This window comes from Chiloscyllium plagiosum, chromosome 5 (assembly GCF_004010195.1).
Source record: "Chiloscyllium plagiosum isolate BGI_BamShark_2017 chromosome 5, ASM401019v2, whole genome shotgun sequence".
Taxonomy (NCBI): domain Eukaryota; kingdom Metazoa; phylum Chordata; class Chondrichthyes; order Orectolobiformes; family Hemiscylliidae; genus Chiloscyllium; species Chiloscyllium plagiosum.
The window spans coordinates 28231585-28254975 of NC_057714.1; the positions used below are offsets into that span (position 1 = coordinate 28231585).

At 38.2% G+C, this 23391-nt stretch overlaps 1 protein-coding gene across 6 annotated transcripts in view; it reads left to right on the forward strand.

The window, feature by feature from the left end:
- itgb8 (integrin, beta 8) overlaps positions 1 to 23391 on the forward strand; it is a 102979-nt gene extending 79588 nt beyond the window's left edge. For 4 of the 6 annotated variants that reach the window (XM_043689790.1, XM_043689786.1, XM_043689787.1 and 1 more), the window contains exons 11-15: positions 14183 to 14405; positions 17406 to 17503; positions 19165 to 19284; positions 21202 to 21368; positions 21496 to 23391. In XM_043689790.1, the coding sequence (XP_043545725.1) occupies positions 14183 to 14405; positions 17406 to 17503; positions 19165 to 19284; positions 21202 to 21368; positions 21496 to 21606 (719 nt within the window). In that variant the 3' untranslated portion in view covers positions 21607 to 23391. Of the gene's footprint in view, positions 1 to 14182; positions 14406 to 17405; positions 17504 to 19164; positions 19285 to 20866; positions 21097 to 21201; positions 21369 to 21495 lie in introns of those variants that run through there. The other 2 variants (XM_043689788.1, XM_043689791.1) reach the window with 2 other exon arrangements.

Here is a 23391-nt window from a genome sequence, read left to right on the forward strand (position 1 = left end):
CCACTGTGATTTATTGTCTTTCCTAGTTTCCATGTGAGCACTTCAGTGTTTTGAATACTCATGAAAAGATAAAAAGTTTGAAGGAACAGAATAGTTTTCCATCTGCGCCTACTTTACTCACTTTTTGTGCTGTCCCTCTTTTTTTCATTCTTGCTTTCTCTCTCTCACTCTTTTCCACTTTTGCTCTCACTCTAGCTCTCTTTTTCCCTCTCGCGCTCACTCTCCCATGCTTAAACAAACATATGCTTCAATAAAAATCTTTAATTTTTAAAAGTTTATTAATCGAATAATTAGATTGCCATCTTTAGTGAATTGCCATTTCTTAAAACAAAATATGATGCAGGATAATATTTCATTATTTCAGTATGCTCTTAATAGGAAAATTAAAAATACTAGCAGGATCCACTCATTGATCATGCCTTTTGTCCCTGTGCACATTGAGGCATGTTGTCATCAAATCTTCAAGAAATTGCAGCATCAGTCTTCGAATGGAAAATTGGAAATTACAATGATCTGACGTATACAGTATTTTTGGTATTTGTGACACTGCAGCAAATTTTAGACCAATATAAAATCATAGTTAAATGAGAACAGATATTTCACTTCTTATTTTTAGATGGGAACTAAAGTATATCTGCATGTCTTGGCATAATTAACTTCCATCCTCGAGCCTATTTCAGATAAAGATGACATTTGCTCTTATCTCTCCTTAAGTCATGAGTTGATGTCTAGTATTACACTAAATAGCTGGTATCTGAGGTAATTCCTGATGACTAATTTTGCTTCCTGTTGTCATATAATTTGGTTACTGCCCTGTCAAATGTTCTCATTGTGAATTTCTGTGTCTTCATATTTCATACAATCTCCTTATGTCAAATTTCAGCAACAAACTTTGTCAATAAATCAATTGAATCACTTAATGTGCTTCTTGAAGGTACATTGAGGAGAGAAATGAAGTCATTGAAATTGCTTAGGTTTTCTTAAACGAAATGAGAATAACTGCGCAACTTAATTATTTTACTTTGATACCTTTTAATATGTCAATTTAATTTGACCCTTTTTTTGGATCATGGAAGCTTCTACATGAAGACTTTAACCTCTCTCAAAAAAAGAGAACGGTTTGATATTTTGTGACCTGAACTGTGGCTCTGCCTAAGCCAGGTTCTGCAGCCTGAACCTGTGAAGTGTGCACAATTTTCCTGGGATGCATTTGTAGCATTGAAACTATCCAGATGTTACAATCCTCCAGCCAAATATATTTGGTAAATTTTCAGTGTGTCTTTTTTTTTAAAAAAAAAGAAAAGCAAAGGATACATTTGCAAAATTTTATTCAGGTAAATTTTGTTTTGGCATTTTTATTAACATAGAGGTGTGTATGTGTGTGTAAGTACCGAAGAGTAAAAAAAAATCATCCTGTATAATTAACATAGGCTGCGATTATTTTCACCAGTTACAGCTTTATTTTGTGTTTGACTTATACGTTGGACTTCAGAAAGCATATAATGCTGTGAGGAAAAGAGACAAAGTTGTATCCAAATTCCAGTGTAGTTTAGGGGAGCAGAGAAATCAGCTGGTAGACAGCAGTTATAAACAGGTCATAGCTTGCCAGTGGTATTACTCATTTATTTTTAGAATATTGCTTTCTGACCAGAAGACCATTTCAAAGTTGTTCATTAATTTGTATTTTTGTATTTCCGTTGTAAATTCCAATGCCTGTATTTATAATGTCCATGTATACCTATTATTGTAATGCTCCCAATTGTGGTGTTTATTTTATTCAGATTCAGTAAATTACTGATCTAAGTATGATTCCCTTCACTTCAAAAACATCAAGTAAGGAAAAGAATGCCACAGTTGCAATAATTGACAAACCAGAATTCCTTACATTACTTCATTATTTGGTTAAAGGGGAAAAAAAGGAAGTGAAGCAAGATAACCATTAGATACAATTGTATATGCAATCAAGACGCATTGTAGATGTGCAGTGGGGAGTGGTGGGAAAGGTAGAAATCAATCTACAAAAACCAATGTGGAATGTCTTAAGATAAAAACTTCGTTTCAAATGCTGGCAAAATTCTTAAGTGAGCTTATCAAAAGATAAGGACCCAAATAAAATAGTGACTCATGACACTGGAATTGATCTTTGTTAGTTATTTCAAGGCACCAGAAGATTAATGTGTTCTCTCCAGAAAGGTAGCCACATTAATTTCTACTGAATACAACAGAAGTAAATGTGAAATCTTGTTTGTTTAAGTCCCTGTCTCGGCTTTTAAGATCCTGGTTGAGCCCCTAATTTGCTAAAAATTATTATGGAGATCAGTGACCTATAAGAGAAATGAATTCCCACAAACTCAATGGGAGTAGAAAGTGGGGTTGTGTAGGTTATTTTGCATTGACAAGCTGTAATCAGTAGAGTGCTGCGACTCATCTACTTACAATCTACATAAATGATTTGGATGAAAGAGTTGATCTTAGTTGTTACTTTTCCTGACAACAAAAAGATGATTAGAAAAGTACATTTTGAAGAGGACATAAACAGTCTATAATGGGATTTAGATAGTTAACTGAGTGGGCAAAAATAATGGCAGGTTGGCTCTAATGTGGGAAAAGAATGAATTCATCCACTTTTGCAGGCAAAGTAGAAAAGCAACACATTACATAAATGGAGAACGATTGGAAATTTTTGTGCTGTATTGGGAACTAGGTGTCCTGGTAGCTAAATCACAAGAAGTTAGAATGTAGGAAAAAAAAGAGATCAGAAAGGCAATGGCATTTATTTCAAAGGAATAAATAGGATTAAAAAAAAGTAGGGATGTTGTTATGATTGTACATGATGTTGGTCGGAGTCACAGAGTTATAAACATCTACAACTCAGGAAAAAAGGCCCTTCGGCCTATCATACCGAGGCCAGTGAAAAACAACCACCTAACTATTCTTACCTCACTTTTAATCTCCTGTTCCTTAGTCTTATCTGGAGGAGAAAGTGAGGTCTGCAGATGCTGGAGATCAGAGATGGAAATGTGTTGCTGGAAAAGCGCAGCAGGTCAGGCAGCATCTAGGGAACAGGAGAATCGACGTTTCGGGCATTAGCCCTTCTTCAGGATGAAGGACTAATGCCCGAAACGTCGATTCTCCTGTTCCCTAGATGCTGCCTGACCTGCTGCGCTTTTCCAGCAACACATTTCCATCCCTTAGCCTTATCTGCCTTGGAATCGCAAGTGCACATCTCAATACATTCTTAAATTTTATGAGGATTTCTACCTCAACTCCCTTACAGGCAGTGACTCCAAGATGCCCACTACCTTCTGGGTGAAAAAGCATTTTCTCCCATTTCCTCTAAGCCTTCTGCCCCCTACCTCAAATCTATGCCTCAATCATTGATCTCTCTTCATCAAGGAAAAAAGTTTTCTTCCTGTTTACCCTACCTATGGCTGTCATAATTTTATATATCTCAATCATATCCCCTTTGAATCTCCTCTGCTCTAAGGAAAACAATCCCAACCTGTCAGATCACTCTTCATAACTGAAACTCTCCCCCAGTCCTAGCAACATCCTGGTACATCTGCTCTGCACCCCTTTGAGTGCCATGACATCCCTTTTTTATTGTGGATCCAGAACTGTATAGAATACAGTTTCGTGCAGTTCTAGCATAACCTCCCTGCTCCTAAACTCTCTGCCTCGAATGAAAAAGGCAAGTATACCGTACGACTTCTTAATTACTTTATCCACCTGTCCTGATACCTTAAGGGCCCATTGAACGTTCACACCAAGATCCACTGATTTTTGGTGCTTCCCAGGATCCTTCCATTCATTATGTCCTGTTTGTCCTGTTTGTCCTGCATCGCCTCACACTTACCTGGATTGAATTCCATTTGCTACTTACCAGCCCATCTGATCAACCTATCTATATCTCCTGTTATTTACAGCTATCTTTATCACTATTTACCACTCCATTAATTTTCAATTTGCGAACTTACTGATCAACCCTTCCATGTTCAAGTCTAAATAATTGAGAGAAATCACAAACAGCAAAGGCACTAACACTGAGTTCCGTGGAATCCTGCTGGACACAGACTTCCAATCGGACAAACATGCCTCACCCATCATCCTCTGCTTCCTGCTACTCAGCCAATTGTGGATCCAATTTGCCGAATTTCCTTGGATCCCATTGGCTCTTACCTTTGTTGTCAGTCTTCCATGCGGGAGAAAGCTTTACTGAATTACAAGTAGACTACATCAAAAATATTGTCGTCATCCACACACCTGGTCACCTCTTTGAAAATTTAGTCAAGCTGGCCAGGCATGGTCTTGCCTTAACAAAACTGTGCTGACTGTTAGACAGAAGGACAGCACGGAAACCGACCCTTTGGTGCAACTCAGCCATGCCGACCAGATATCCTAAATAAATCTAGTTTCATTTATCAATATTTGGCACCTATTCCTGTAAACCCTTCTTATTCATATACCGATCCAGATGCCTTTTAAATATTGTAACACTACCAGCCTCTACCTCTTCCTCTGGCAGTTCATTCCATACACTCAACACCCTTTGTATGAAAACATTGCCCCTTAGGTTCCTTTTAAATCTTTCCCCCTCACCTTGGATTTCCCCACTCCAGGGAAAACAACTTGTCTATTTACCCCGTCCACGCCCTTCATGTTTTTGTAAACCTCTACAAGGTCACCCTGAGCCTCTGCTGCTCCAGGGAAAATAACTCCAGCCTATTCAGTCTCTCCCTATAGCTCAAACCCTCCTGCCCTGGCAACATCCTTCTGAATATTTTCTGAACCCGTTCAAATTTCATAACATGCTTCCTATCACAGGGATACCAGAATAGCACGCAATATTCCAAAAGTGGCCTAACCAATGTACAGCCGCAACATGACCTCTTGACCCCTATGCCCAATGCATTAACCAATGAAGGCAACATATCAAATACCTTCTTCACTATCCTATCGACCTGTTCTCAATTAATCCCCGCCTCTCCAAAGCAGACTAATTCTGGCCCTCAGATTTGCTTCCAATAGCATCCCACCATTGAAGTCAGGCTAACCAGCCTGTAGTTTCCTGGTTTACCCCTTGTGCCCTTCTTGGTTAATGGTACCATAAAGGTGGGACCACATTTGGAGCAAAGCATGCAGTTCTTGAGTCCTTACATAAGAAAGTGTAATTGCAATAGAAGCAGTTCAGAGAAAGTTCCCTTGGCTAAATCCTGTGGTGATTGTCCCATGAGGAATGGTTGAACAACTTGTGTCTGCATCTATTGAAGATGAGAAAAATAAGAGGTGTTCTTCATGAAACAGGTATGATTCTAAAGGGAATTAATGGGGCAGAAGCTTGAGACCTCTGGAATTCTGTGCAATTGACAGCGAACATCAATGTTTATTCACACAAGGCTAAGAGATTTCAATTTCTTGCAGCTTCTGCAATAGAAATTTTAAAGCATTTGTATAGTTGGTCCTTGTATTGGGTTATAGTAAAAGGAGATTTAGCTTTAAATGAAGTGGAAAACACTGAATTTTTTCAAGCATTTCTTTACCATCTTATTTCAATGTGGGTTAATTGCTTCTATGCATTGTAAAGTATGTGAATGAGTAAGGGTCTCTCATTGCCTGACATTGGAGCCTAATGGACCATCAGGGCTGGATGGAGTGGCATAAACTAACACTGGGGACATGGTAGGCCATAAAAGGTCGGGGTGGGACATAGCCTGGCTTGAGTTATATGGGTTTTGATGTAGCTTAGCACAGGGATGGCATGAGAGGCTCTTTTTGGACATGTTTTTCAAACTGTTTCCTCATGTATAGTGTGATTCATCACAGTTCTGAGGTGCATGACCTACATGTCATTGAAAGGCTGACCTGACTCCATTTGAAAACTGTGGCAGAAAAGATCATGCCTACATTGGCAAGAGAGTCAATCCAGGGTGCAGACTCATGACACGAAACAACTCACATTCTTAAAGCACATTGCTGAAAAAAAGGACTATCACAAGTGTTCCCTGAAGGAATTCCTGAATTTTTACAGAGCTCACAAGTCAGCCCAATAATTAATGAAAATCCAGGCTAACATTTATAATTTTCTTAGAGGATAATTTCTTGCCCTCTCTATTTCAATGACTTGTTTGTTCTGATATATGCCAATCAGTCTTAAAATAATGGCTCAGTGGTGAGTTACTGCAATGGTGTTGGAGGTCTTTTGTGAGCAATTCTGAGATGAAGCAGAGGGACCTATCTTATGAATGTGTCCCCAAAATGGATTCAAATCTCTCTTTAAACATAGTGAGCAGTTTTCTGTATTTTTTTTTTCAAAACTGTGGTGCTTGACTCACATGAGGTGTGGAAATGTGTGAACAGCAAGTGAGCTATGGCTCTCCAAGACCAAAATTAATCTTTAGATTCATTCCCTGGTTGTTGTGTAATGGCATGGCAAAATGGTGATGGTTATTTTCACATTTGACATAAGTGCGAAATGGCTGCTCATTATTACTTGTCACACACTTCATTTGGCTTTCCCTGCCATTGGGGTCAGTCAAACTTAAGATCATGCAGGCTGATATTTGAGAGACAGCTGATTCAAAACTAGTGTGTTGTTTGCCCATAGCAAGAGTGAAAATTAGCCCACAGTCTCTCATAGCGGAAAACTATGATCAATTACAATAACCAAGTCAGTCATTAAAACCACTAGGACCATAGGAGCCCAGATGTCCCCACCCTCAGTGTTACTAAGATAGAATTACAGGGAAATGCACAATCTTATTTCCCTTTATTTCCACACTATCAAAACCTACTTTTATAGTGCAATTTCCAAAATCAAGATTTTTAACATGGACTAAATCGGATTGTGGCCTGTCCCAAATTCTACATCTGTAAAAATTAAAGTTCTTGCTGTGAATTTTCATAGAAAGGTATAGTCCCAGAATTTCTCTGCACTAGCTGTTTACAAGGTATTTTGTCAATTGTTTGTAATATATTCTCTTGCCACAGTCTCCAAAAGGCTGCTTTTTTGAACATCACTCTGTATAAAGCAGTGTAGAGCTGGAGCCCTGATATTGTTCAGGTAATACAGAGATATGGAAGGTAAGGGAGGATTTGAATTTAATGCAAAATGGTGTGCAAGAGAGAGCAGTACAATGTAGACTTTGACAAGAGAATGCTACATACCTTTTACAAAATGCCTTGTAAAGAGCCAGTGTAGAACAATCGTGGTACTACAGTTTTATATAAAAATTGACAGAAAGAACCTTATTTTGCTTTTCTAAAGACTGAAGGGATCCAGGTAAATTTTGATGACAGTGGTTACATGGTCATCAAGAGGCATGCTCTAAAATCTAGATATTTCACCATTCAAATTTCAACATCTATTACTGTGGAACTTGACTCTATGTCCCGATGAACACTAGCCTGGACCTTGACTCCTAGTGTAATGACATGAACACTACACCATTATGTTCCCACATTGAATGCTGAATTTTTGTTTTAGAAGGATGAAATTATTGTAGCCAGTTTAAAACTTTGCATTATACCATAAAGTTTCCAATATTTTCTTCAAAAAGGCAGCTTTGGAAAGGAAAGGTTTTAATGAATAAACACACCTAAAGCTCTGGTCATTCTGACTCCCAGTCAGAGTTCCACAAGGTAGATACTAATTCATAATTTGTCTGTGTATTTTCTATGTCAAACTGTCAAATTAATTCCTGTTTACATTTGTACTATAATGAATTAAGTGTCTTCCCCTGGTGGTTAGAACAAGTTGTATAATCTGTTAAGGGCAGGAGCACATGATTTCTAAAGTTTGGTAGAGAATTGGTTTTGTAATTAATTATATGGCTGACATTTGACTAGTAATGAGCAGGGTTTAATGCCTACATTTTACAAGCTGTGCTAAAGAATATAGAGGGAAGAAAATCTTGTCAACATACACTTTTAACAAATAAAATGGTAATTTTCATCTTTACAGCTTAAAATTAACATGCTGCTACAATCACTGCCCTTAAACCTACCTCTGTAAAAACACAAGTGTGAGTGAGAAATTCAAGTACACAAGATCCAGAATCCAAGAACATAAGTAGCATATTGAAGGAAACCATCCAAAAATGAAGTTTTACAAGGTTTCAATCTAGACATGTTAACATTTCAGTTTTTGAACTGTAAAATGGAAACATTATATTCTGGATAAAACATAAGACAAAAATGCTTAAAATCTTGGAGAAAGGAGGTAATGCAGCTGAGGTATTTGACTGCCACTGAGAGCTCCCACAACCCTGTCCAAATTCTTGCAATTAGATATTTAAGTATTTGAAACAGGCCGGGGACAGGAGGATGGCCAAGAGGCAGACTAGAATGCCTCTGCTTACTAAGATATTGGCCCAGTTTTAATGATGAATATCGGCCCTCAAATCCTCACCCCAAAACACACCCCACATACCGTTATCCATCATACTCCCCATTGTACTTCCATGGCCACTCATGTTCAGTGACATCTCCATACCACATTTGCCCCCTCAATGCCATTTCTGTACCTTCAATTTTCTTCCAAATGCCACATTTATCCTCTATAACCATTCAACAGTCTCCCTATGTACAGGCCTCAGGAGCAATGTCCTTAAAATGCACATGAAAACAATAAATGTCAAAGAATCTCATAGAATACTGACTCAAACACATTTTAGAGTGATAAACTTTCATTAATAAAACTAATTTAAAATATATATCCTCTCTTAGAGTCATAGAGATGTACAGCATGGAAACATACCCTTCGGTCCAACCCATCCATGCCGACCAGATATCCCAACCCAATCTAGTCCCACCTGCCATCACCAGCCCATATCCCTCCTATCGCTTCCTATTCATATACCCATCCAAATGCCTTTTAAATTTTGCAATTGTACTAGCCTCCACCACTTCCTCTGGCAGTTCATTCCATACACTTACCACCCTCTGCATGAAAAAGTTGCCCCTTAGGTCTCTTTCATATCTTTCCCCTCTCACCCTAAACTATGCCGTCTAGTTCTGGACTTCCCCACCCCAGGGAAAAGACCTTGTCTATTTATCCTATCCATGTCCTCATAATTTTGTAAACCTCTATAAGGTCACCCCTCAGCCTCCAACGCTCCCAGGGAAAACAGCCCCAGCCTATTCAGCCTCTCCCTATAGCTCAAATCCTCCAACCCTGGCAATATCCTTGTAAATATTTTCTGAACCCTTTCAAGTTTCACAACATCTTTCCGATAGGAAGGAGGCCAGAATTGCATGCAATATTGCAACAGTGGCCTAACCAATGTCCTGTACAGCCGCAACATGACCTCCCAACTTCTGTGCTCAGTACTCTGACCAATAAAGGAAAGCATGTCAAATACCTTCTTCACTATCCTATCTACCTGCGACTTCACTTTCAAGGAGCTATGAACCTGCAGTCCAAGGTCTCTTTGTTCAGAAATACTCCCAGGACCTTACCATTAAGTGTATAGGTCCTGCTAAGATTTTACTTACCACACATTAAATACAGGTAGTCCTCTTAAAACTGAATCAAAATGTGAACATAGCACACTACTAACATAAGTGGTCTAAAACTCTTGAAAAGCCAAGCAGTTATAATGGACTCGGCTATAAGAGAGTAACCTTAGGCAATATAAATAATGAAGCTTGTTGAAACTGAAAGGTCAGATAAATTTTTTTTTGTCTCAGCTTTGTCAGATGCCCTGTCAATTAAAGCAATCCAGAAGCATGTGGGAGTTCTGAAAGCATTTGAAAGTTTCCTTTGCAGTTGAAAAGACTCTGGGCATTTAAATCACTTAAGTTTATCACAGAAGTGGTGGAGGCTGGTACAATTGCAACATTTAAGAGGCATTTGGATGAGTATATGAATAGGAAGGGTTTGGAGGGATACGGGCCGGGTGCTGGCAAGTGGGACTAGATTGGGTTGGGATATCTGGTCGGCCTGGACGGGTTGGACCGAAGGGTCTGTTTCCATGCTGTACATCTGTATGACTCTGACTAGAATTGCCAAGCCATGGTTTATTCAGTGCATAATGCATTACAGCCCTTTTCTATTTTGAGAAGACTTACACAATTGTAATAGTCAACTTACTTTTACGGGACAGCGCCCTATAATCAGTCACTTACAATACAGTATCTAATTATTGAAACTGAAAAGTTTTCCTTTTGATGGACCTTGAAATACAAAATAAGATTCCAAAACCAGATGATTTCTTGTCTTTCTCTACTTGGTGCTGAAGATCTCCCTTGATTTAACACTTCCCTAAGGTACCACAGTGTCTTCAAACAAAGCAGGCCTGACTCCGAGTATAGTTGAGAGTCTATAATTCCCAACCCCCCAATAGATTAGGCCGGGTGCGATAGCTGTGGGCCATATCCCAGGGCACATAATGAGTACAAGTATCCCAGAATTGAGTCTCCTCCTCTATTATTCAATAATCCGCTGCCTCTGTCCAATGCAGTCAAAGTCATGAAGGTTTAGGCCCTTCCATTTGTAAAGGCCAAACGGATACAGAAACTTAATATTTTCTGGAAATTTGGAGCAACATCCTAAAATAATGAGAGCAAGAGCCCAAGACCTGAGACCTACTAAAGATTTGGACCCCTCTTCCATATGCAATTGATCCTTTTGAAATTGATTGCCTTTTGGCATCTCTGTTGTGGGTCGTACTTAAAGTGCACCACTTTTCAGTAGGTATAGCTTTGACTGGGACAACATGGGTCATTTCTGAAAATACAGCCTGGGATTGTCAGAAAGGTGGTAGGCAGCAGAATCACCTGCCACTTCTGAAGTAAACTTTGCTGGGCAACATGGAGGAATAGAGATCTGGTAATTTCAGATTCTCCTCAAATTGCAACCTTCATCAATCTATAATTCTGCTAGAGTCAAGATTTCTAGCTGTTTTCAAGGGACTCAAATTTATTAGTAGGATAATCACCACCCACCCCTCCAACCAGCCAAGCAACAATTCCCAAAAACTAACATCTGCAAATATAAAACTGTGTGGAGTTTTATATCTGCCATTGGTGTACAGCCATTTGTACCATTATTCACTGATAATTAGTTGTTTTATTGATAGTTAGGTTTCTTGTAAAATTTATGTAGTAAGCCCAGCCATTCTCACAATAGTGGATATATGGTATATTAAAACACTTAGTTGCACCTTGGTTTCCAAGTCCCACCGTTCGTAGACTCGCTCACATATAAAATGTTCTTTCCTGTAGCAGCATTTCCAGTGCCCAAGGTTAATTGTGTCTTCTGGTTTTTTTTAGCTGCTAGTTCCAAATTTGAGTCAGTATCACAAATTGTGTAACTTACAGTAAATGATGTTGTTAATGACATTCCAGAAGGTTTATGGGAATCCTGTTGCTTAATGTAACAATCATTGGTGAGAGCGTCGGATGCTGCCTGAATTGCTGTGCTCTTCCAGCACCACTGATCCAGAATCTGGTTTCCAGCATCTGCAGTCATTGTTTTTACCACAATCATTGGTGAGAACCTTGCCCACTATATGTTAACATGACAGTTCCATCCAGTGCTGGTTGAGTGATTTTATGAGGCATTTTAGCATTTGTCTGGTCTTTATCATACTTACTTTATTCATCCAGTACAGACTACAATACACTGAGCAGGATTCACATAGAACCACCAATGGATTTAGCATGATAATAAATGGACTACCAACTCCCACAAATAACTGCTGTTTCCAGGATTTTATCCAAAAAGAGCCTTTTCAATATTGTTCCCTTGTTTCACGCCCTTAATGTTAATAATTGCCAGAGGTCAGGGAAGATATTGCTTTTTTCATTTTTAATGATGGCAAAGACAGTAGAACGGGGCTTTTAAATATGCAAGTACAAAATTATTGATTCGTTAGGCAGGGTGTTCTTTTCAGATATTAAAGAATATATATTTTTATTTCCGTGTAAATGACCACTGAGAGGTCATTAAAAACTGGCTGAGCCTGATCTGCAAGTTTTGCTAGAATTGAAAAACCAAGATCGTTATTTATTTTGTCTACATCTTTAAGGCTTATACTTAGACCCGACAAATGTTTTATTCACTCACTCTGTTTTCCCCTACTGGTGTAAACATTTTTCATTTTGCCTACTCATTTCCTTTGGTTGAGAAACCACAAAGAACAGATCCTCCATCCATTTGGAGATGCAAGGGTAGGAACCTTAACACCAGTATCTTCAAGTTGATAAATCAGATTGTAATAGATGACAGCAACTTGCACAGTGGCTGTGTCATCAGTGATGAAGCTATCTCAGTATAGGTTTGGCCGTTGATAACATTGTCATTAATTGGAGCTGTGCTGACCCAGATCTGACAGTTGATGCAGGAGGAATTGTGGATCTGCTTACTTGTACACCCTTGGTAGAAGCATTGAAGGCCATGCTGCCCTTATCTTTTACACTAGTGGCACCCTCCTGTTCTTCACAACTTTGAGTTGGTTTTCCACCGTCCATACCAGCAGGAATGTTTCTGACACTCAATTGCATCACCAAGCTAAGTACCTCAGCTGGTCTCTCAGCCAATCTCAATATTAATGTTAAATTTTGTGTTAATAATATGTAGTTCATAACCTAGAGAGGGAAAAAATGCTTAAAATGAACTTGCTGGGCATACTTCATTTTGAAATGTACAAGATAACTTGGACGAATATGTGTCATTTGCAAGTTTTAGATTAGATTAGATTCCTACAGTTCAGAAACAGGCCCTTTGGCCCAACCAGTCCACACCAACCTTCCGAAGAGTAACCCACCCAGACCCATTCCCCTATTAATGCACCTATCGTTATGGGCAATTTAGCATGGCCAATTCACCTGACTTGCACATCTTTGGACTGTGGGAGGAAACCAGAGCAAGCCCACGCGGACACTGGGAGAATGCGCAAACTCCACGCAGACAGTTGCATGAGGCTGTAATCGAAGCCGGGTCCGTAGCGCTGTGAGGCAGCAGTGCTGACCATTGAGCCACCATGCCGCCCTGGCATTTCCTTCCAAGAAGACTCTTGGTTTACTTTTGACTTAATGTTTCTAAGTATACATCAGTGACATGGAACCCAGTTTCTCACCAGCCATTAGCTCCTGTCATTTTCATTGTATTCTGACAGTAGGTAAAGGCTTGTCATTGGTGAGGTACATTTTGGGAAATTTAAGATCACAGCCTGTTTTTTTTTGTATGTGCGTAACTGAACTGCATGGAACAATTTGTCTTTTGTATAGAAAATGTGTCACTCACCACAAACATGTTCCTTGCGCAATTATCAATCCATGCAGAGAACATAAGCCGTATACAGTTATGAATAATTTTTATATGAAGAAATCATTTCAATATCCACTCATTATTCTTAGCATTACAATGTACTGCCACCATAGTACAGCCACACAGATTACCCTTAAGTGCCTAACATGAGTTACTTTATTATTGATTGCATCATTTCCAACAAATATAACATTTAAACCTGGAAACATTTTAATATCAGGTGTTCTTGCCAGTAACTTATTTCACAGTTTTGAATAATGATATCTCAGAGGGTGCTAATGCTGGGGGAGATGACAGACGTAAGGAAGAACTTGAAAATGAGGATGAAAATGTTAAAATGGAAATGATGCTTAATTAGGAAACAATGTATATCAGGGAGTACAGGGATGATGGGTAACCAGGAGTTGCTGCTTGCTAATATCTCTTGTCACCTGTTGCTGTTACTATTCAAAGGCCTCCAAATTGTCTTTGGACCCAACATACAATGTCCATCTTTGATTTGTACCTGAGGTTCATTTAAATTCTGCTGATGTGGTCGATCAACTCCGTAGTCTAGAACTTAATGTTTTATAACTAAGTCATCTGACAATATCACATTTGAAACAAATCCATGGTGATAGTATAAAATGACAGTAGTTTTTAAATTAATGCTTGATAGAAAAAATAATAAGCTTCTAAGTAGATGTTTTGTAAAATTTGGTTTCATACTGTTTTCACACAGCTGGGAAACCTCTGAAACTTGGCATTTTCGTTAAATTAAAGGGAAAAGTCTTGTGAAATGACGTATGGAAGAAGTTAATTGTGGTGAATTGGAGTTTTTGACTTCAGCCAAGAAACTGCGATCTTGCATGCCTATTTAATTAGTGTTCTGATCTCTAACATGTCTTGTGGTCTTATGGTCTCTTGTTTCAGGCAATGGAGAATGTAAAAGAGGTGAATGCCAATGTTATGCCGGTTGGGAAGGTGAAAGCTGTAACTGTTCGTCCTCCCTAATGTCCTGCAGGACAGGACATGGTCAAATCTGCAATGGAAGAGGGACATGTATCTGTGGTAGATGTCATTGCACTGAATCCAGAACTTCTGGTCATTTGTGCGAGGTTTGCCCAACATGTGAAAGTTCCTGTGAAAACAGCTGGTATGTTTTTGCAATTCATACATTCACATAATTTTTCTGTTTTTACACATTGTTGAGATAGAGTCATAGATTCATACAGCATAGAAACAGACGCTTAGGTGCAACGTGTCCGTACCAACCAGACATCCCAATCTGAACAAGTCCCATTTGCCAGCATTTGGCCCTTATCACTCTAAATCCTTCCTATTCATATACCCATTCAGCTGATTTTTAAATGTTGTAATTGTACCCACCTCAATCACTTCCTCGGGTAGTTTGTTCTATACGCATACCATCCTCTGCGTGAAAAAAGTTACCTCTCAGATCCCTTACAAATCTCTCGCCTCGCAACTTAAACCTATGCCCTCTAGTTTTGGACTCCCCCACCTTAGAAAAAAGACTTTGGCTAACCACCCTACCCAGTACGGCCCTGGGGAGTGTGGCCGAACAAAGAGACCTCTGGGTGCATAGTTCCTTGAAAGTGGAGTCGCTGGCAAATAGGATGCACGTGTTTGGCACGCTTGCCTTCATTGGTCAGAACATTAAATGTAGGAGTTATACATCATGTTGCAGCTGTACAGATAATTGGTGAGGCCACTTTTGGAATATTGCATACAATTCTGGTTGCCTTTCTATAGGAAAGATGTTGTTAACTTGAGAGGGTACAGAAACGATTTACAAGGATGTTGCCAGGACTGGAGGTTTTGAGTTACAAGGAGAGACTGAATAGACTGGGGCTGCTTTCCTTGGAGCATTGGAGGCTGCGGGGTGACCTTAGAGAGGTTTACAAAATCTGTTCAAAAACAGAACAGGTATACAAAAAGATGCAACATAATGGAAACTCAAACTCTTATTGACCATGTGATATGTGTGTAGATAAAAAATAAGGCTGTGGTTAAGTTTAAGTAAAACAAATAATTTATGATGATGATAAATAATGCTCAAACTGCCTATGGAGTCACTTCATGATAAAATACCATCCATCTGTACAAACCATTCAATGGTTACACCATCTTGTTGCCCTATTTGTTTGCTTTGACGACAGAACTACTTCCTTTCTAAAACAAACAACAGTTTTGTGTTGAAATAAACATAATTTTGGTAAAGTAAGCTTAGCAATGAAGTGTGTAGTGTTGAACAGTGGAACTGAAGGAAATATTTTAGAATAATCAATGCATGTAGAGAATTCAAACAAAGTGCATTTATAAAACTGAAAATTACTACTTTAACCTTTTGCAGAATAAGCTGCTAATGAATCAAAATTATAGCTTACTTTTTGCATTAACATAGATGGTCTTCATTAAAACTTTTGTTTAAATTTACCTTTATTGCAAGTCCCTGTGCAATAACTGCCATAAAAATTACTTCTATAATTGTGAGGATGGCAACATGGAGGATCCTATGACACAACATAAGCAGTATGTGTCTATATTTATATATCAATTCATAGGATGAGGGCATCACTAGTTAGGCCAGCATTTATTGCTCATTTCTAATTGTCCAGAGGTAGTTAAGAGTCAAAGGCATTGGCTGTGGGTCTGGTGTTACATGTAGGCCAGACCAGGTAAGGATGTCAGATTTCCTTTACTAAAGGATATTAGTGAACTAGATAGTTTTTTTTCCTGACAATCAGCAATGGATTCATGGTCTTCATGAGACTTTTAATTCCAAATTTTTATTGAATTCAATTTCCACCACCAGCCATGGTAGGATTCAAACCTGTATGCCCAGAACACTACCAGGGTCTCTGGGTTAACAACCCTGTGATAATACTGCTACGTCATCACCTCCCCTCTGTGCTTCTAACGCAAGCCAAAATACAAACGTCTGGGTTTATCTGAGCACTTGAAATCTTATCTAGTTATACAAGGTACCTGCTGATCCTCAGTGCAAATCAACCAGGTACAGGTGTGCAAGTCCTAGCTTTCCCTCCTTTGTTGTTGCTGAGTTGAATGGATGAAGCGTCCAGGAAGAGCGCTACCATTGTTCATAGTTAAAAATCACACAACACCAGGTTATAGTCCAACAGGTTTAATTGGAAGCACTAGCTTTTGGAGTACTGCTTCTTCATCAGGTGGTTGTGGAGTATAAGATCGTAAGACACAGAATTTATAGCAAAAGTTTACAGTGTGATGCAACTGAAATTATATATTGAAAAAGATTGTAATTTCTAAAAACGTTTTGCAACATACATAAGAAAGAACTGAAACCAGCATGGCCATTCTAAAAGATAAGAGAGCTAACAAACAATCCAAGTCTTTTTCAAATCATAACCATCAATCATAGGGGGACTTTTTGCAGAGGAGAAAGTTCCATTTGAAGAAAGGCTAGATGGTTGGCGCAGGTACTCACTCTGTTTTACTGGCCAGGTTTTTGTGTTATCATGTTTCTCAATTGCCGAAAAGCAAGTTGGACGTGCAGTGTTAATGCTGTGAGTTGGCTAAATAATGAGGTGCAAATAAGCTTCTCATCCATACGTTAAACTAGCAAAGAAATGTCAAGTTCTATATTACAATTTTCAATTGATCCACTATCCACAGCCTTTTGGGGGACCATTTCCAGATTTCCACTACTTTTACATGAAAAAAAGTGTTTCCTCATTCCTAAATTAAACTGCCACAACAATACTGAAGATGCCCCAAATATTATAGCTTCAATCCAAACCACTTTCTACAGAGTCCCAAAATAGATGATAGACGTCTCATTTACACATGCAAACAGCCTCATGCCCATTTAATGAGCTGTCCATGGCAGTTGAACTGGAATTCCCCTTATAAATAAGGACCAAATGTCCATTTCAAAATGTTAAAAAAATTATTAAACAAACACATCTTTGCACCATTCCCTTTAAGCATTTGGCATGTATGGTGAGCTTTAGTTTTAGTTGAAGATTGGTTAAGGGTCTTATAGTAACAAAATGATATACAAATTTCCCCAGGCATGAATTTGCAAATGTGCTGAAGTGAAATGTATATACCCACAACTATATTAGTGAAAGTTTATCTGACTTATGCTTTCTAGGAAGTGTGTGCAGTGCCATGTGTTAAACTATTGGGCAGTGTATCCTGCCAATTGCACAAAAGCATGTTCTCAAATGGTGTTGGTGGACCAGCTTTCAGGTACCTTTTTTTTAAGTTCCACTGTTTCACTTTATGTTATATATTTCACATTTAGAGTTAATACCTGATTTAATATTGTTTAGAATGGAAAAAAAATGCTCCAACATCTTTTTACAAGTGCATTACCATGCTTGGGATCTCTGCTTCGTACTTAATCATACTTAATGTCCCTGGCTGTCAGCGTTCTCTCTCTAAAATGTTTACACCGGAAGCAGATTTGGACCCGACAGTAACATTGTTTGCATGTGACGTTGTAAAGGAGCAATATTTTCTTCTCACAAAATGTGATTAGTATCACCTATGGAGTAACAATTCAGACACTTCAAGATATATAAACCTGTATAGTATAAACAACACTCCTTTTAGAAGAATTTTTTTTAATGCAGGTTTGCTGTCACAAAATCTCTGTCAGATAGGCAACATGTTGCTTTGAATTTGTTGAACAGTGGTATCAGTGAAGAAACAAAGATAAAAGTCTTATTTTTAGCAGTGGTGAAGTGTGTGCAATACTCTCCCTCTGACATCCTGTTAAATTGCCATTTATTTTCCTCCCTTTTGTTCTACTGGTCTAATATTATTCTGTTTACCCCATTGGTCATGTTGAGGATTCTGATACATATTTAAATATATTATTTCTCTTTTTTAGGAAAATAACATTCATAAAAGCCATGTAACCATTCATATGTCACATTGAATGTTTTCCTTTTAAAATAGATAAAATGTCTGAATAGGTTCTGACAATTACTGGTACATTTTTATAGCTCCCAGGATTTTTTTTCTATTCAGGAAATGATGCACATTCCTAACACTGAACTTTGTGAAGTGAAAGTGCAATTCTCACAATAAAGCAGTGATCAATGTTTGTTTTTAAATGTAATTGTATTATTTTCATTGATTGCCAGAACAGATAATATAGGTGAATGAGATTATTAAAAGACAGACCTTTTTGATTTTGTGTATTAGCACTACTGTCTGACATTCAAAGATGATTTTATTCAGATATTTTGATTGACCGAGAATTTCTTTGAACATTTTGCTTTAACCATAGCAAATGAGTGACATTTTGTTCTGTTGTTCTCAAGGAAATAGTCACAAAACTGATTTTAATTTTGTTTGATACTAACAAATATATTTAGTCATTTCTCTGATTCTAAGTTACTTATACCAAAAGCCCTCCCTTCATTTCTATATCCCATCCTATTTTAAATAGATAGTATGTTTGCATAGCTGTAACAGGAGCTGTGAATCGGAATTTTAGATGACATTTTGAACATAACTATAAGTAGAATGCTGTTAGTTTCCATCCAGCAAAAGCTTTTTAGACCTCCTTTCCTCAAGAAACTCAAAGCAAAGTTAATGGCTAAAGACAGCATTTATTAATCATTACCTCTTTTCATAATGCTGCATTTGACCTTGTTTTGTGTCTTTATTTTTACTGTCAATCATAGGCAAATAAGATACTCAGGAAATGTGAGTGCATGTTCCTATTGCAAGACTTACACATGTCAGTGGAATTTATATATGGGTTGTAATTAGGAGAAAGCTATGTTTTCAATATAATTAATTTTCACTTTAACTTAAACAGTGGGAATTCTCTGAAGGCATGATAGCATTGAGAAAAGTTTTGTTGACCATGCCATTAACTTGTGTTTTGTTATCAGAATCGGAGGAAGAAAAAGCACAACACTGCATTTTTCAAGCACAAAACAACTGCTTATATAAATTTAAGATGGTAGCAACTGACACTGAAAAAGAATATCTTTATATATTGAGAAACCCAGGTAAGTATTTTACATAATAACATTAAAATATTAAGAAATGTTCTGGCTGAAAAATTCTATTAGCTCCTCAAAGATTATCTTTTCATTACATGAGTTTTAAAAAATAATGAAGCCATTGTCACTTTTTTTTGTGCCCTTGCTTCACAGATTATTTCAAATATTGCATATTCTTTGAGTAAGGAAGCTTTGTATATCAATGCTCAATTTATTCGTGATGAGTTTTAATATGCTCCTACTTTTTTGGCTGCTTTGAAACAATCCTGTGGTTTACCTCACCTGTATCTTGATAATAAGGGACATTTTAACACTTCCTTGCCGAGATATTAGCCTACAAGCTGTATTTTTTTTCAAAAAGCTTACTGTTCTTTATACTTGTGGATCAATCTGAATTTCTTAGTGCAATTTCTAACATAAAGGATTTTAACTTTGTTATACAGTCATTGCATTTAAGAACTAGACATTTATTTGGACCTCATTTCAGACACAAGCCAGCAGTCTCAGCTGATGTGTCAGAATACCAAGTGGGCGGCATTTTTGCATGCTTATTAGGTGACTTCAGAAATCACATGCCATTGTTTGAATCCTTGCTCTGGGTTGCTGCAATGCAGATTAAACCCCGATTTCACCTGACAACTTCCTTGTATAATAAGAATGTGAAATAAAGTGAGATAGTGGAACTGTGTGGTAATGTTTAGAACAGTAATTCAGAGGCCAGACATAATGCCAACCATTGTTACATCTGTAAAAGAATAAAAACAGTGGAGGATTCAAGTATCTGCACTGTAAGATTTAATGAGGAGGCCTTTAGCAGAGATCCCAGCCACTGGCTACAAAGCAATTATGACCCTCCTTCAGGAGTTTTGACAATCAGGCAGGCCTTCCACAAGATCAGGATCTATGGTGTTAAATCCCACCCATCAAGAATTAATGCCCATTCAAGTACTGCGGCAGCTCTTTTGCTGAGCAGCATCTGGGAGGGGTGATGACTGCAGCTGGTACAAGGTTTACGGAATGCCCAGGGTGACGGAGCGACAAAAAAACTGTAGCTGATAGAATCCAAAATAGACAGGCAGGAGGCTGGAAGAACACAGCAAGGAAGGCAGCGTCAGGATGGTGGAGAAGTCAATGTTTCGGGTGTAACCCATCTTCTGGGTGTAGGTGTAGGGGGAACTGCAGATATAGGGGGAGGCAGGGGCAGAGTGGTAAAGTGGTAATAGGCGAAGACAGGTAGAGGGTAGAAGGTCATACCCTTCTCCCCCTCTCCCTGTGCCAGCTCCTTCAATCAGGCCTCTTTCCAAACACTTGGCCTCCATGTTTCCCATCAAAAATTCCAGCTGGATCAGCATTGTGAAATGGTGACAATGTGCTGACCTGAAGGTGTTACGTTTTTTTTTATAAATCACACTCGCTTATCATTTTTCTCTCCTGAATCCCTGCTGGGAAGGGGATATCTCCTGAGACTTCACTCCCAGGGAAGGTCAGGAGAGGAATGCAGTGGGCCCAGGAAGATGTAATAAAAACATTTGGTTATAACAGCCTCAGCTCAGCACACCCATACGATTGGGACCCTCTCTTTTACAAGCCTAGATATCCAGCTTCGGATCAAACCTGGATCTCGACCTGAGATAAGCAAATTCAGGCGAAGCAAGCAACCTGCAGCAGGACTGGTGTACGGGAGGTTCAGTGATGAAAAGCAGTTGGTAAAAAGGTGAGTGTGGGAGTGATGAAAACCACAGTTGGAGGGTCAACAACAGGATGACTTAGATGGCAGAAGAGGCTGCTTCAAAATGGTGCTGATTTGATGAGTATTTATTTAATTACAGTAATGGACATTATATTAATTCATGCATTAAAGTGATATTTTAAATATTAATCACAGAATGTTTTTAATGTTTTGTTTTTATTATTATTTTGCAGAATACTACCCTAGCCACAATATCGTTGCAATGTTTCTTGTCTTCTCTGTTGGTACAGTTATTACTGGATTATTCATTGTGATGATAATCAGACAAATAATGATGCACTGGAACTCAAATGAAACAAATCATCCTGGAACCAATTGCAAAGTATCTCCTCCTCAAAAGGTAGAACTAATAGGTTATCGATTTGCAAATGGTCAGAAAGTTTAAAACCATTTTGATTATTAATTCATCATGAGGGAAATATACTGGGAAAAACTACTGAAGGTACAAATGTCTTTTCTTTTTCAAGGGAAAAACTTCATTACCTATAGTTAGTTCAGAAACTACAGCATTCAGGCGTGACAAGCCAGAGGAGCTCCATGTGTACATCAACAAAATGCAAGTAATTTCAGAAGCTTGACTTGTAACAAAAATATCAGAAAAATATTACAGGATCCCATCTTTCATGGGTTCCAGACCAAATGACATGCTCACAAGACTGATATGATGAGAAGGGCATGTTCAATCAATTCAAGCTCACCCATCCAGAAACGACAAGAGTTCCCACTCTTTTTAGTATCACCCAAATGTTTCTGAAGTCAGTCTTGCATTCATGTATCCTATTGGGATGACCTAATTTCAAGTTGTACTTTCATGTTTTTGTGCTATTTCCTATTATCTACATCCATGGGTAGCCCTCTCAAACATTTTCTACCGACCCTGAAAAGATGAACTTTCTCCTGTCTTTCTACATAATTCAGTGGTACTGAGAATTTTATTGAGAAGATTAAATAAATCTGTTTCCTTGTCTGTTTCCCAATTGATGACAATTCCAAAAAGTGTGTGCAAAATGTTATCAAGAATGCAGCTAAGTACAAGGTTAACATGAAGTGGTCAAGATCGCACACAGCATCTTGAGCAACAGTACTGTTTTGTTACGGCAATAATCTCAAACAGTTTAAAAACATTTCAGGCTCAAATTAATTGCAATTCAATTTGAATTAACTGAAAATGTTTTCCAAAACAGAACTCTGTAGAGCTATTCTAGAGTTCTGCTAATATTTAGTATTTCAACAGAGCATTTTGTATGTTATGTCTTGTACTTACAAGAGCTACCAATCTTGGAACTGAAGAGATAGATGTAAGATAGACCAGCAATGGATGACTCTCTGTGCAATAATAATATTTGTAAGCAAACCACTGGAAATAATTGCATTATTGTTCTGATTTTAGTTGTCACTACTGGGGAACTAAGTTTAATCGAATTCAAAATCATCAACAATACTGCATAGGTACTGAAATCTGTGAAATTATTTTCTCCAAGAAAGATAATACTGTGATGGTCCAATGACTGCTTAGCTTTTGTTTACTGAAGTTAAGAACAAATCTAAGACTGGTAAGGTGTATACTTCTGGATTCCTATTTTTGTGATTATTTATTTTAAAGATGATAAAATGTTGATGAATGGAATTCAGTGTGTACTGACTCTCTGAAATACAAGTACCAAAACTCTCAACTGGGGTCCACTCCTGCTGGTATAATTAGTCACTTTAATCATCCACATAATGGTGTAGATGCTGTTGATAATTTTTTTCTGGAATTTCCCTGGTTTTTTTGCCAAAGGTACAGTAAACAAGTGGAAAAGTATCTATGGATATTCATCTCTGCATTTTTAAATGTAAACCCAGGATTTTTAAAAGGGATCAAATCAGAAGTAGGGATACCAGATGGTGCCACCAGCCTCTGCACCAAGTTACTGCTGTGATTCCAACACCGAGCCATTTTGAATGAGGATATCAAGGACAGATGCCAGCTGGAAAGTAACTGAGCCAGTTATTGGAAATGGTAGGGCATATTAATCCAACATTCCAGTGCCCCTGGAATTTACAGTTTGTAGAATTGATAGCCCATACTGATTGGTCCATTTCTGGACCAAGCCATCGTAATTGGCTTAGGTGTAGAAGTAGTGGTCGCCAAAAAATCAAGTAAGACAAACACCCCCCAAAAGGACACATAATTCCCCACCCCCAAAGTGATGGAGCGCTCTCCCTGGCTTTTAATTAGTTGGAGCATTGCAGTGAGCATGGTTAAAGGCTGCCATGTTGACCCAATTGAAAATCCAGCCCATGATCTACAAAGGAACCTCGATTATCTGAACGATTCAGGCAGGAAGTATTTTGTTTGGATAATGGAACATTTGGATAAT